At 41.3% G+C, this 14,000-nt stretch overlaps 1 protein-coding gene across 1 annotated transcript in view; it reads left to right on the top strand.

Moving 5' to 3' along the window:
* The window catches only part of KIAA1549L (KIAA1549 like), a 103,926-nt gene that overhangs the window by 27,726 nt on the left and 62,200 nt on the right, over positions 1 to 14,000 (top strand). Inside the window, 2 exon segments of the mRNA XM_085223840.1 lie at positions 12,136 to 12,938; positions 12,940 to 14,000. Of these exon segments, the coding sequence (XP_085079966.1) occupies positions 12,136 to 12,938; positions 12,940 to 14,000 (1,864 nt within the window).

Here is a 14,000-nt window from a genome sequence, read left to right as displayed (position 1 = left end):
CCTGGCACAGTATTGGTTTTCACACTAATCAAAATCTGCACTGGCGAACAGATGGGTAAGAACACACCAAAGGAAAACAGCATCAATTCTGTTAAACTCTGGGCAAATTTAAAGAGAGCCAATTGCGAGAGGGTTGCTCTTCTGTGTGAAAAAGCATCTGTGCTCTTTTGAGGGGGGAGGTTCAGAGAGCTAGGGATACATGCATGCATGCCTCTTGCCTTGTCCTGGTTTCATATTTTTTTTTCTTTCTTCTGGTTCTGCGTAAAATAATTATCTTCTTCAATTAGAGAAGTATGTGCTGGAGTAGACCTGCAGGGAAATTAACACACTTGTCCTGCTGCACAGTCAGCAGTTTTGCCCATTACTGCTTAACCAGCTCAGGGCCCTCTGCAGTTGCAGAATCAAGCTTAAGGGTGAGGCTGATGCAATCTGGTATATGCTCTGCAATCTCAATAAAGCATGTCCTGCTGGTGTTCCAGGTGTAGCCCTTTTGTCTTAAATGAGATCCTGAGAGGTATTTCTCTTTGTCTGCTGGAATTTGAAGAAAGCAGGAAAATGTTTATGCCCCATCTTCATGCTGTGATATTTCAATACGCAGCCACTGGAGATGAGTGCTGTGACGTGAGCTTCGGATGATCTCTTTGTAAATTCTTGCCCCTCTGCACCAGGGAAAGGTTGCTCTCAGTCTCACTGGAAATGCAGTGACTTTGTTCTGTGGTTGTCATAAGAAAATACTTTTTTCTCTTAGCCTTGCCCTTTCTGGAGAATAAGCTGCTTTATTTATGCTGTGTGAATGCATCTGTTCAGATAGCTTGCCTTTTTATAACCGATAGGATCTGAACTGAGTATCCAAGCCAGGGAGATTAGATGTAGAAATATGTAACGGGTGTCCTGTGCATCTGTGTAGGTGTAATCCAAGGTTGGGCTGCTTGATGTTGTGTTGAACGAGCGTGGCCAGGCACAGTGAAGCTCTGTTCATTAGTTCAACAGACTGGCTCAATTCAGTGTGTTTGGAAGGATTATGCTCAAACACTTCACATTTAATACAAATTAGGGAATTTACCTATCCGTATACTAACTCTCTCTTGCCCCATTAATGATATTTAGTATTCTTTTTTAAATTAACTACCATGTTTAGCATCTGTCACTGTAGTTTAAACTTGAGAAACAGTTTGGTTGTGAATGCCAAGTGTTGTAAATGCAGGGCATTTGAGGAGTCTTACTGCAGTTATGTCTGGTGCATAGCATGTTTATTCCATGGCTGGGACTTCTGTTCCATGTTATTGATACTGCAGGTGGAATCTTGCAGGAGTGACTATCGTATATTTGACCTTTTCAGTAAACACAATTTGCAGCAAAATACAGTACTCTGGTCAGACACTGGTGAGACTGCTGTCTTGCAAAATGTGATGTATTTCTCTATTTGTAAAGGCAATTAAGAAACCAGAGTGGTTTAGAAAAGCAATAGGTGTCTTGTATTTACTCTGGTCACACCAGGAAAAAAGCATTTTGCTTCAGGTTGACTCAAAACAGAGGTAAATTAATCAGCGTTCATATGAGTGTTTCAAATGAACGTGGAAGAAAATATGTAACTGAACATTAATATTATTACCTTCACATTGTTGGATTTGTAAGGATATTGTAAGAAAAATGATGTAAAACTGCATAAATGTTATCGCTGCACTTCGTAAATCAATGAGACAGATTTGAAGACATCAAGTTCAGCTCGAGTGAGTTGTGGTAGTCTAAAACAATTCACTATTTTCTTTGTGTGTGTTGATGTTCAGATATTGAAGGGGAAGTCAGCTGTCCCCAAATAGTGGTGGCACCTTTTTTGGAAGTTGGGCTGCTCTTTCTCTAATGTATCAGAGGGCTTCAGCCCCCTCAGTAGTAACTGGTTTTTGGGTGTGGGCTTTTTGAGGCTGACAGGAGGGACGAAAACCACTCTCAAGGCCACCAGAATCCTCAGATAAATCCTTGGCTCTGAGGATAGGGGGTTAACACATTTGCGTACTAGAAAAACTGGAGAAGAAGATAACAAATAAATCCTCAATGTTATGCATGCACTTAAAATTTTGAATTACTATTTAGTGACCTTGTTGTAGAGAGGCAATCTCAGAGGAATATGATGGTCTTCATTCTGGGCTCCTCCTCTGTTTATATTTTTATTTTCATCAAAATTAATTTGTGTTCAACAACAAATACACTTCAGGCCAGATATCTGAAGTGCGCTTATTTGGGGTCATGATTTTTGGAATGCAAATCCCACATAGGGTTATCTTGGTCGAAATGGCTTATCTTTTAAGTGCTGGCTGACCCCAGGCTGCTGTGTCATCAGTGGACGTAGCTGAGGGTAAGGAGCTCTGAAAATCAGGTCGATCCTGTTTCCATGGCTGAATCTGGAAGTTAGTCCACCAAGTCTGTAAATGTTGCCCTAAATAAATAAATCATAATATTGCTGACGTGGAGGCTTTGGGCAGCTTTAGCTTAACATATCGTACTGTGTTGTTATTCTGTTCTCCATGCTGCTTCCTACATGTGTTAGAAACATGGAAAAGCTTGCTCCTGTAGGGAAGAGTCTTGGCTAAGGTGGGCTTAGTGGGGACAGGCTGCCTGTTGGACCCAACCACCCCAGCAGGTGCCGCCTCTGGGAGCTTTGGCCTCAGCTGCAGTTGTTTTGGAGGCTCCAAGGGTTGTGGGAGATGCTTCTGAGACAAAATGTGGTAAAGTGGGTTATTTGGCGTACCACGGGAGAGCAGTGTTTGAGTAAGTGACTGAAACTTTGTAGATCTTAAAAATAATTAAGTGGTGTTTAGAGCAAGCATTCAATGTTAAAATTACAAACTTTTTGATAGTGCTTTATGACTCATGCAGATGTTAAAGGTGTTGTTGTATTTCAGTTGTCCTCAGCAATTTGGTGTGTGTGTATAATACATTCCAATACCCATCCTCTCAGCTGGCACAATATTCTCTGTCATGATAACCTAGGTATGCGGGTCTGGCTAAGCAGGCCTGGAGCAGCAGTGAGAAGCTGGGTTAATTCAACAGCAGATCACTAATCCCGGGTTGTTGGTTGCAGAACAGATTCCCCCCTTGCCTTGGCTTCTTAAGGAGTGGTATTACCTTCAGGGTACTGTCTAAATGGCATGCATTTTTTTAAAGTTGGTTGGTTTTTTTTTTTCATTCTATCTTGGAAATAGAGAGCAATGCTATTCTTGGCTTCAGTGCAAAACTTAACTGAGAGTTTATTTGTTTGTTTTGAGACTCCATTTTCTTGGAAGGAGCCTGGCAAAGACTGAAGGCTGATCTGTAAGGAAAAGTGTGGCTAAGTTAGCGACTGTTTCTCTGAATCCCCAGCAAATGCAGGTTGGTGTGGAGAACAGAGAACATTTCACCTCTCAGGAAAGACTGGCTATGCTAATATTTTTATGTCTTAGAGCTCTCTTTCACACTGAAGGGACCCATTGGACGGTATCAGTAGCCTCCCAAGTGTTGTTTTCACTTAGCTGGTTATGACATGATCCTCAGAGATCTGAAATGCGTGTCTCTAGGCAATTTGTGTGATACGAAGCGTGGTGTGACAGCATGACTAATGTGCATCTACAATTAAATGAAGTTCCCAGAGATTACTTTTTTCATGTGGCGGTGCCAAGAGATTGCAAAGACTTTGTGATGTTGACAGTTGCAATAATTACATTGCATCCATTATGCTGCTTTTTCTTGGTACAGTAGATTTCCTGAGCTGGGCTGAGCGGGAGTGCGGTGCCTCTCATTTTAACCTGTTGGCTGCAACCTGCTCAATGCTGTATCTACACACTGTGTTTTTATTTGTTGCATACCAAGATTAAGTCATGGATTATTATTATTTTTTTTTTTCCAAACCAAGATTAGCTCATAAATACATCTATTGGTATCCTTGTTCCTCTTTCCTTTACTTTTATACCTGATCTGACCGGATGGTTTGCCGTGTCATCTCTGAGTTCTCATTTAGACTTATCTATATTTTAAGTTCTGCAGAACTTCAAGAGGTTTCTGGCCAGTTCCTGGAAATCAGCCTCTAGCATGGGCTGTTTAAAACCGGAGGGTCTCAAATTGCAGTCTGAAAATGTTGAACCTCTAGGTCCTGCCACTGGCTGCCTGCTCTGAGATGTAGGGCATTGCTGAAATGGGCACCAATCTGAGTTGCCCCTGCCTTGCTGCTCTTGCAGCTGTGCAGAGGAGGTTTGAAATGTTGTCAGGTCAGAAGGATAAGTATTTATGCATGAAGTAATCGAATTGACAGCTTGGATCAACTCATTTTTCCCTCACCTGCTGTGCAAAACCTTAATAGGATGACAAGAAAATAGTGCTTTCATTGCAGAACACAACTAATCGCGCACAGGGAGGCAGGGTTTGAACATGTCCTAGCACAGACTCTCTTGTTAATCTGCTGCTGTTCTATAACTTCTTTCTTATTACTGGAGTAAGAGTATACTATTAGTTTGTTCTCAAGTGCAAAGCTTAGCTTGAGGCTTAAAAAAAAAAATAAATCGTGTTTCATAACACTGCAGCCTCATGGCAATATTTGGAAATTGAGATTCTGTGATTGATGCTATTATGTTTATAATGTGCCACGTTCTGTTGTTAAAACTTATTTTTTTATTGTCAACACTTTAATATGTCTAGACAGAGGTTTAAATAATTGCTGCAATAAGAGGAGCTTTCAGATAAGAGATATTATGCCTGTTGCTTTGCAGAAAGGAAATGTAACAGAGGCATATTTATCACTTGGAAATCACAACTCCTGCAATGAATATTTGATTAATGCAGAAAAGTTATCATTTAGATTTTGAATTGGAATACTAGATATGTCCTTTGTACTATTTTGAATCTCACCTGTTAATGGAAGAAGGAGTTGTCAGTGAGGAATGAAATGAATTATTTGTCTGTTATTTAAGATTCAAATCAGTAAAACCATGGAAATGAGATTAATGTGGGAGTCGTCAACACGAGTCTTTAGACTGTACCCAGAATCTATAATCTAATTTCTGTTCTCTCTTGCAAGTAAAGCATTTGCTTTCGTGTCAGGGTGATTCCAAGTGGCACCTGCCTGCAGCCAGGGATCGCTCTGGGGTCTCCATGTGGGGCTGGAGGTGTGCTCCCCCCAGCTGCATGCAGGGGCTGTGCTTACTGTGCTGTTTGCCTGGCCCTGCTGCCTTTACACTGCCCTGCTGTTGTATGGAGCAGTGTCAGTGAAAAGCCTTCTTAAATGCTTGTGTTTGACAGATCGAATGTAGCAGTAATGCGCCTAAAATCCTCCTTAACCTGACAGCTTTAGAATGTGGGTGTTCCGTTACACTTACATAAATGGAGAATGTTTGCATAGCGCACAAAAGAAAAGCCTGAGTAGTGCATCATCTTTCTCTCTTTGTTAGAAGTGACCACGTGTGTCTTTCAAGATAAACTGAGCAGTTGGAAAGGAATTAGGGTCTAGATTGGTTAGAGGCTGTTTTGGGAAAAAGCTTCAAGTAATTTTTACGGCATCAAAATCTTAGGAACTTTTAGCAAAATGGCGGTGATGAAGTGGAAAGAAGCGTCATGGCTCTACACAAAGTGGGTCCCAGAGCCGGGCTCTTTCTGGTCTGAGCTAGGTTAGAAATTAGAAAGATGGATTTAAGCTGTAGACCCAAGGTGGAAATGTTTCTAGTTGCTTACCTGCCAGGCCCACTTCCACAATCCTGTGAGGTCTGATGTCCCTGTTCAGGGCAGAGGAGTGCGATTAGATGACATCTAAAGATGCCTTCGAACTCAAATGATTCTCTGGTTCTTGATTTCTCCCGAATAGCAGGAGACAGCCAACCAAACCAGAACATGGAGAGGAGAAAATGTTTTTTAAAACATTATTTCTGAAAAATCCAAATAATCATTATCTATCGTGATCCCTACGCGCTTCTGTGTTCATTTTCAACTGGGGGTTTGAATTAGGAAGTCTGCTAACTTGGGCAGTGCTATTCAAACACCATATAGAAGCAGCAGCATCTGCTCTTTCTAATAATGCTCTTTGTTCCAGGCAGTGCATCTTATTATTTTTTTTTTTTAAGAAACCAGCTGCTCATTTTTGGAACGGTTAACTATTTGCTGATTTTACTATTAAAAGTGACTTGGGCTATTACTCAAAACTTATCGTGACTGTAGCAGTGATGCTCCTTTTTTCATATGATTTTTTAGGATTGCTGCCAGCGTGCTCATTTCACAGCGAAGCTGTTGTTGCCTAATTAGTGACAGAAAATGCTAATGCTTTCATCTAAGGGAGAAGAATCAACTTTTTAATACCACATTACTGATTAAAACCAGTCTTTCTCACGTTTAGGCAGTTGATTTGAGGCAGTGGCCAAAAGCAAAGCTGCAGTGTGTGAGTGCAGATAACTGTTCTAGCCCTGTGCTTAGGACAGGTTTATTTAGGTCTAGTTAGATAGTTTTTCCAGCATTGCTCTTCAGCTTGTTATTACTTTTACAATGCTAATGCTTGCTCTTTAGGGCTGACTTTACCATACAGACTGTGCTGTTCAGGGAGCAGGAATATTCATTTGAATGTGTGTTGCTGAAGCCCGGAGCTGGGCTGTGATCTGAGGGGTTTATCCAGCGTTCTCAAGTTCCCTACCAATGCTACCGTTTACTTTTCAGATGTAAAAGCAAATCTAATGTATTTGCATTCGTGTAGCTTTTCTTTTAGATTTGAATCCGTGCTGTGCAGTTAGCCTGGGCTTGACAGTTATTTAACCTTCTTACCACCAGTGACTGGATTCCTCTTATGTGTTTATCTCATTTAATCTGTTAGCAGGGATGGCTGATTTTTATTACTGACAGTAATGGTGTCATGCCAGGTAGTGTTTGCAGTGATTTCCAAGGGATGAGAACGTGGAGGTGCCGACATATTGCTATAAACTTGAGCTATTGGCATTTCCTTGCAGCAAAAAGCAGCAGCTCCTGGAAATAAAGGCAAATGAGCTGTGCAAAGCGCAGTGATTGTCATAAAAAATGGAAATAATCTTAAATATATACATAGTGCTTTCTAGTGTAAGTCCTCATTTTCTATAAGGCAAGGATAGGGCTTAAAATTAATAACCTAATTGACATGCATAGTTCATTAGGATATAATTTTTAATGGTAACGTATATTTGACTTTGTGTTGAACAGCTGCTGCAGGTCATAGCAAAGCAACTGGTTGATGTGTTGGTCAGAACAGTTCAGGGTCTGCCCAGTGTGACCCTGGGAAGCTTTCTGACAGCTTCCTGCAATCTGGAAGTTTACTTTCCAGAAAGAATTTGCCTTCTCTGGAGAAGAGAAGCCCTTGCTTCATTTGTTAAAGGATAGGAATTGAAAGGCAATATTGAATAGAAATTGAATATGACTTTTTGCTATAAAGGATTGTGTATAACTTGATAATTTCTGAAAAGTCTGTGGAGGAGGAACAGATGGAAAGGATATATATATATATAGGGCTGTCTGTCCTTTAAGAGGAGAAGGTGGGGATGGGTGGGAAATCCAAAGCATCAGAAAGCAGCTGTTCCTTGCTTTCAAGCCTGCTCAGGAGAAGATTTTTTTCTAATTTAAGAAAAAAAAATGTACAGCTTACGTGGGCTATTTCTTCTGAAGAGCCTGTATTTGTAGCCTCACTCATTCACGTAAAGAGGATTGTTCTCCAAAGAAGCATGTGTCACAGTTTGGCTCAGCATTTGGCTATTAGATGATTTGTGGTAGTAGTTGTGATTTAACTCCCGTGTCTTTTGGGGCCAAGTAATTGATTTTTGCTTACTTGGCTTCAGGAATTGCACAAAATAGCAGTATGGCTGAACACTGGTTATTTAGTATAAACTTTGAGCAAAGAGTAGAATTTGAAGCTTGACTGCTTGATTGTTTATTCCGCTGTGAATATTCTGCTGCATTTTTCGTGAGGAGAAAGGTGTTATTTACCCTCCTTCAAAAGCTGGATGATCTTTAGGCTTTGCTGAGAGTGAGTGGAAATATTCCTTAGTCCTAGGATGACTACGATGGCAGTAGGGCTGCTCATTTCCTGCCCTGCACTTCCTCATCCTTCATTACCGTCAAAGGCCGCGGGCAGTGTGAACAGCTTGAGAGGAGCAAAAGACATTGAGGACACCTCTTTGCTTGTATTAACCCTGCATTTGTGACATCTTCAAGGCTCTTTCCTTAGAGAGTATTAGCTGCTCTGAGTTATGAAGTTACTGCAACTCCTGAGTTCTGAAATGGAAGAAATCAGTTGAAGTAGAGCTGTTTTTGTGTCATGAGGACCTGGCATCATGCATTTGGGTTGCACGCTGCTGTGTGTGGCCCAGAGGGCTCTGCTCTGAGCGCGGGTTACAGCTTCACTTCTGATGTGCAAAAGAAGATTCCCTTGGAGGTGTGTCTGGTTCGGTGATGGAAAGCTTTTTGGCTCAAGGGAGCATTCATAATTACCCAACCAGCCTGTCAAAGTATATCGAATTATGTAATTTGGTGTACAGTTCAACCTTTTGAAAGCGCTGTCGTTCTTTGAAAAAGTTCTGGAGGTGATGTTTTTGTTTTGCTTTGTGAAAAGAATGAAGTAGAGGGCTTTTAGCAGGGGTTCCTTTTGTATATTCGGTTTTCGCTTGTATTAGATTTCTGAGGCAAGGTACAACTGTCTAAGCTTCGTTAAGGGCATACTTGCGTAGTTGTACCTCTTCTCTGCTTAAAATGAGAGCAGTACCTCTGGTGACTCGCAGCTACCACTGAAATACAGTCTACTTTTCCTGCACTCGGCTGTTTCTCTCCCAAGGGGTTGGAGCAGATCAGACTTGCTGCCTTGTTCAAGAAATCATTTATTATGCTGATGCTAGTGGTGTCTCTTAAACTTCCCCGAATACATGCCTTTTCTTTCCAGAAGGTTGCATAAATGTGTATTTATGAATAAATAGACAAGTAGTCTGGCGGGTGGCAGGATTGTTTACTTGCCTACAGGAAGGTGCAGTTTAAGTACAGACAATTTATTGTCTCATCCTACTGTCTGCCCCTGTCCTGCTGCTGGACAGGGCTGAAGGATGGCAGCAGAGCTGGCTGTCACAGTGGAGATGCGTTTTGTTTTGCCCCTTGGCAAGGCTGGCACTTGGTACAAGTCGTGTCCGTCTGTCAGTTCCTGAGGCAAAATGGTGACAGCCGTGAAGTACTTGCAGGCTGGGCTCTGCCCTCCCGAGCACCAACCAGCTTGTGCTCGGGCTGTGCAAGCAGGGAGGGCAGGAGAAGTGCATTTTCAATGCAGTCTGTAGGTAAAAGGCAGCTGAGATGACTGAACAGTTTGCGTTCGAAGATTTCTGCTGTTAATTGTGAAGTCTTAAGTGTTGGGTTGTTTTATTTTAGGGTTTTTTTTTTTTACATGAAGAACAGTGTGCAGCATGGTGTCTCATGAGCAGAAATTGGGTGATAATGGAGTTATCCAAAGGGGTGTAACTTCATTGCCTGTTTTTATTGTCACACATTAGTTTGATGCGTGCATCATCTTTACTTTTGGACAGGTACCCAATGCCTATGTTAATGACCTTCCTCACTGCTGTCCCTGTTACTTTAGCAAAAGGGGGCTAAAGGAGAAACGTTGATCTTTATTTTTTTCCATCTCCATGCTTTTTTTGGCCCCTGTTATTCTTTTAGGTATGTCCCAAGAGGCTTAGAGGCCATACTGCTGTGATGGTCTCTAAACTGGATCAGTGTTTAACTTCCTGCTGTGGTACATTATAGGAGCTTCTCATTCTTGTGAACGGAGATATCGCTAATCAATGATAACTGTAATAAGGCTACTGCTAAATAGGCTTTGTTGGAGGCGGTGGTTAGTCAGTAGTCTGAAATGAAAGAGACGGAGCTAATGCCGAGTTGTGAGGAGCAGCTGCTAGAATTGTGTATGCGATGGCTCAGTGCACAGAGCACACGAAATGGTGTAACCATTGCAGCTTTCCTGTTTTTTCTCCTCATGGAGTGTTTTCAGTTGTTGGTAGATATGAAAGGTCAATAGCCTCCCTTCCCCACCTCTTTGCCATGATAGCATGTTTTTTGCAGTATTTGATAAGAGTTGGTTGTTGATATTACCCTCCGATTCTGAAGATAAGTGCATATATATCAGATTAAACTGTGTAATGCGAAGATAATTTTAGCTTCTGAATGCTATGTCAGTCATGACCAAGATACTGAATGTATGATAGTTTGGATAATATAATGATTGTAATTTTCTGTAAAAGCAGAATCAAGTTAAGTTTGTAGCAGGAAGAAGCCAGCGTTTTATTTCACTGCAGAATGATAAATATTTTTTAAACATACAGTTAGTCAAAAGCTTTAGTTCATTCCTGGGCATAAACAGAAAAACTGCCAGGTGGTGTGGGATGGAAGAAACAAGAATGGAAGGTCTAGCATCAAATGGTGGTTACAGGGCATTTATTTGGAGCTTTATTTTCTTTGCTATTCAGGCTTTGCTTTGTTCCTTGTCAAAACATGATAACATCAGTTTAACGCTTTTTCAGGTTCATAGAGTCTCTCTGCTCATAATCATTCTCATTAAACCGAAGTGTGAAGTAACACATGAGGAATGATGCGGACGCTGTTGGGGTTGATGCTGACAGACTTGGGTGTTTCAAAAAGTACAAAAACACTGACTCATTTAATTGTCCTGTAGTAGATAAGTGGTAGGTAATCATCTGTAAAAGCTTTGCATTTAATTTCAGTGCTGCCTTCGAGTTTAGAGGTGAAACAAGACCATTTGGGATGAAACACATCTGGTAATGGTGACTTCATTGGCTGAAATGACTTCATAGAAATTCAAACTGCAGCTTGTCTGGAGCTGGATTTTTTTTTTGAAAAGCACATGATTTAGTTTTAAATTTAAAACATCTGTGTGAATCCATTATATCCACTAGCTCATGCAAATGATGGGTGGGTAGCACAAGGAAGAAACTCACCTTTGACTAGATGACGGTGACCTTTTTTCCTCCTGTATGGTGCTCTGCTGCTGGCTCCAATTTGTACAGGGCTATGCCCTCTTATTCTGTTGGCTTTGGCTGGGTTCATGGGTAGCTAGAACTGAAGTCAAACGTGTTTCATAACCTCGTGTTTCAAGGTCTGTCCCCGTTTAGTCTTCTATGTCATTATGCTGGAGTTAACCATGTAGGTGTGGAGGAGGTTGGCACCCTGTGTCTGTGTGCTGCAGCTGCAGGACAGGGACTGGCTTTGTGTCGTGCATCTGCTCACCTGCTTGAGTGGACGTAGCTTGGGGGAAGAGTAAGTGCCAGCACTGAGTTTTGATCGATTGTCTTGGTTGGAGGAGAAGGGAAGAAGAAGTACTGAGATTTTACTCCACTGAATCTTAATCTTTAAATTAGTAAGAACGTGAGATTTCCTAAGCTACAATTTTAGAAGAACTATAATCATTTTGAGAAAACAAAGACTAGGAATGTTATGGAGTCGAATGTAGAACAAACTGATGTTTGAAATGATGTGTTGTACATCTGTACATATTAAAAAAAGGAATTTAATTTCCTAATTTTGTTCTGGATCTTACCCCCCTTTCCTCGTGTTCATCTGTGTTCTATTTTCTTCCTTTTGCATCTATAATTACATGCATTATTAGAACTGGCAAGATGAGCACCTCCAGATGCATCCTACAGGAACCCAGCCAATGCTGACTCTATTCCCACATTGGATGACGTGCTAAGTCAGTGAAGCTTGATTGTCAAAATCCTTTTTCTTTCCGCTGTGCTTCTAAGCCCATCTTCTCACATAATGTTTTGACACAGGGTGGCTGATACTAAACGCAAAAAATCTCCCAGACTTCAGGAGGTTTCCTTTAGTTTGTTGAACTAAAATACTGTTAAAAGCAGTATTTTGAAATAGTGCTAGTCTAGTACTACGGAAGGCTTGTCTTAATTTTCTGTCAGATGAAACAACTCAAAGGGTTTATAGTCTGTCACTTTGAAACTTTGACTCTTTTTATCATTCTTCAGTTATTTGTTCTCTGAAAGCAAAAATCAGTGCACTTACTAAATGTAATGCGTTTTGTACTGTTCTTTCTTGCAACCAGGGAACAACAACTTAGTCCTTTTGCAGAACTGCATATCCATTTTATTCGTTATTTTACAGGTATCAGGCAACAGCTTGTCAACTTTGCTCCTTCTACAGAATCTTTTCCTAACTGGAGAACTATACTATCACCAACACGGCCTTCCAAAGAAACTAAGACTTCCTCAGTAGCTGATATTTCTATGGGACAGACTTTGGAGAATGCAAACTTGCTTCAGATGATAAAAACAACACTGACTGGCACACATACAAGAACTTTGGATCAAACAAACCTGTCTCCCACCCTTTATCAAGGCAGTGGAAGTAGTGCATCCCAAGAACCTGCTGAAGTTTCTGCTGAGTCACCCCTGAGGTTGTCATCTCAAGATGCAGATGAAACAGCTGGGGAATCAGGTTTGCCTCAACTCGGTATGTTTGCCACATTATCCACTATACCATCAGTGACACACTTCAGTACAGCTGTGCCATTTCAGCTAACACCATTAGAAACACCTTCCATTTCAAAAGAAAGCGCATCAGGACCAGACATGCTTGCTGCTGTTCCATCTCCATTATTTTCTTCATTGGCAATACAGTCACCTCATACCATTAACTTTTCTAAATCAGCTGTACTGGCCTTCAGCGTTCCTCTGTCTGCAGAGCCTGAAAGTTCCTTCAGCACAGATTCGACCAGCTCTCAGGTTAGTGAAAGCAGAAATAGTCCTTTAAGTGTGGTCAGTGATGTAAATTCCAGTATGGTGAATCAAAGAAAGGGTCCTGAGTTTTTGATGGGCACCGTGTCTTTCAGTCTCCCTCGATCAACGGTGCATTTCACAAATCTAGTGGGAAAAGAGTTTGCTTCAGGAAGGACCTCTTTTTTTTTTTTTTTTAACAGAATACTCTAATACTCCTGTGTCAAAAATATGGCATGAGTTTTCTATGCCAGTAACTTACAGAAGCGTGTTATGGTTTCTGAATGTAAGTATGCATCATGTAGCTTCTACTGGAGTGAAACCCGACAGTCAGCCATTTAAGCCACTGTTGATTGGCAGAAAGAATGATATTATTCCTCTCTATCCACCAGTTAGTCAGAATAAAGCAGAGGTTCCAGCATTATTCTTCCATCTTGTGGGTACTCCACATAAAATTCCTCAGATAAATCATCATCAGTCTTCCACAGCACTAACTAATTGCACTACAGGCTCTACCACATCACCTTTCATGTCATCAGTTTCCAAGAGCTTAGCTGAGGTCTCCAGCTCAACAGAGAGCATATCTTTCCTTTTGTTGCCAAAATCATTTATTGCAGATCCGAAGCATGCTCACAATGCAGTGCTGCCAGTACCAGCATTTAGAAGCGAAACAGATTTTCTTTTTAGAAATGCAACACACTCCTCTTCAACAAGCACAATGTCTCCTTTGCTAACTGAGACAAATGAGACCTCTGCTAAGATAGCACAAGTAAACAGTCCAAGCACAGCAACAGCCAACAGGGGTATTCTGCAAATCCCTTTGACCGTTTTCTCGCCGCACTCAGTGGTGTTTCTGAACCAGGCTTTGCCAGAAGACCTCACTAATGGAGCTCATGAAGCAAATGGCATGGTGTTGCCTACTGCTTCTTCGCATACCGTCCCATATTCTGATGGCTCTCCCATGACAAGATCAACTCGACAGTTTTTGACAAGATGGGTGATAGCAAAAATAGCCATAGACTTTAACCCTAATTTTGTTCTGCCTTATGGCTCTCAGCTTTCCCAAGTTTCTCCAGGTATCCATGTCAGCAAACTCTCCAAAGAGTTAAAGCTATCAGGAACTGGTTTGGAAATGCAAATGGCTACTCCTGGTCTTGCTGCTGTTACAGGACTTACAAATCCTGAGCTTGCTGTCACGAATACATCTGCTGCTGCGGGTATCTCTGGGACTCTGCATCTTACATCTGTTGATGT

Source organism: Meleagris gallopavo, chromosome 5, assembly GCF_905368555.1.
Source record: "Meleagris gallopavo chromosome 5, MGAL_WU_HG_1.1, whole genome shotgun sequence".
NCBI classification, from domain to species: domain Eukaryota; kingdom Metazoa; phylum Chordata; class Aves; order Galliformes; family Phasianidae; genus Meleagris; species Meleagris gallopavo.
The sequence above is the reverse complement of the archived record's forward strand: the minus strand, read 5'-3'. Positions and strand labels throughout refer to the sequence as shown.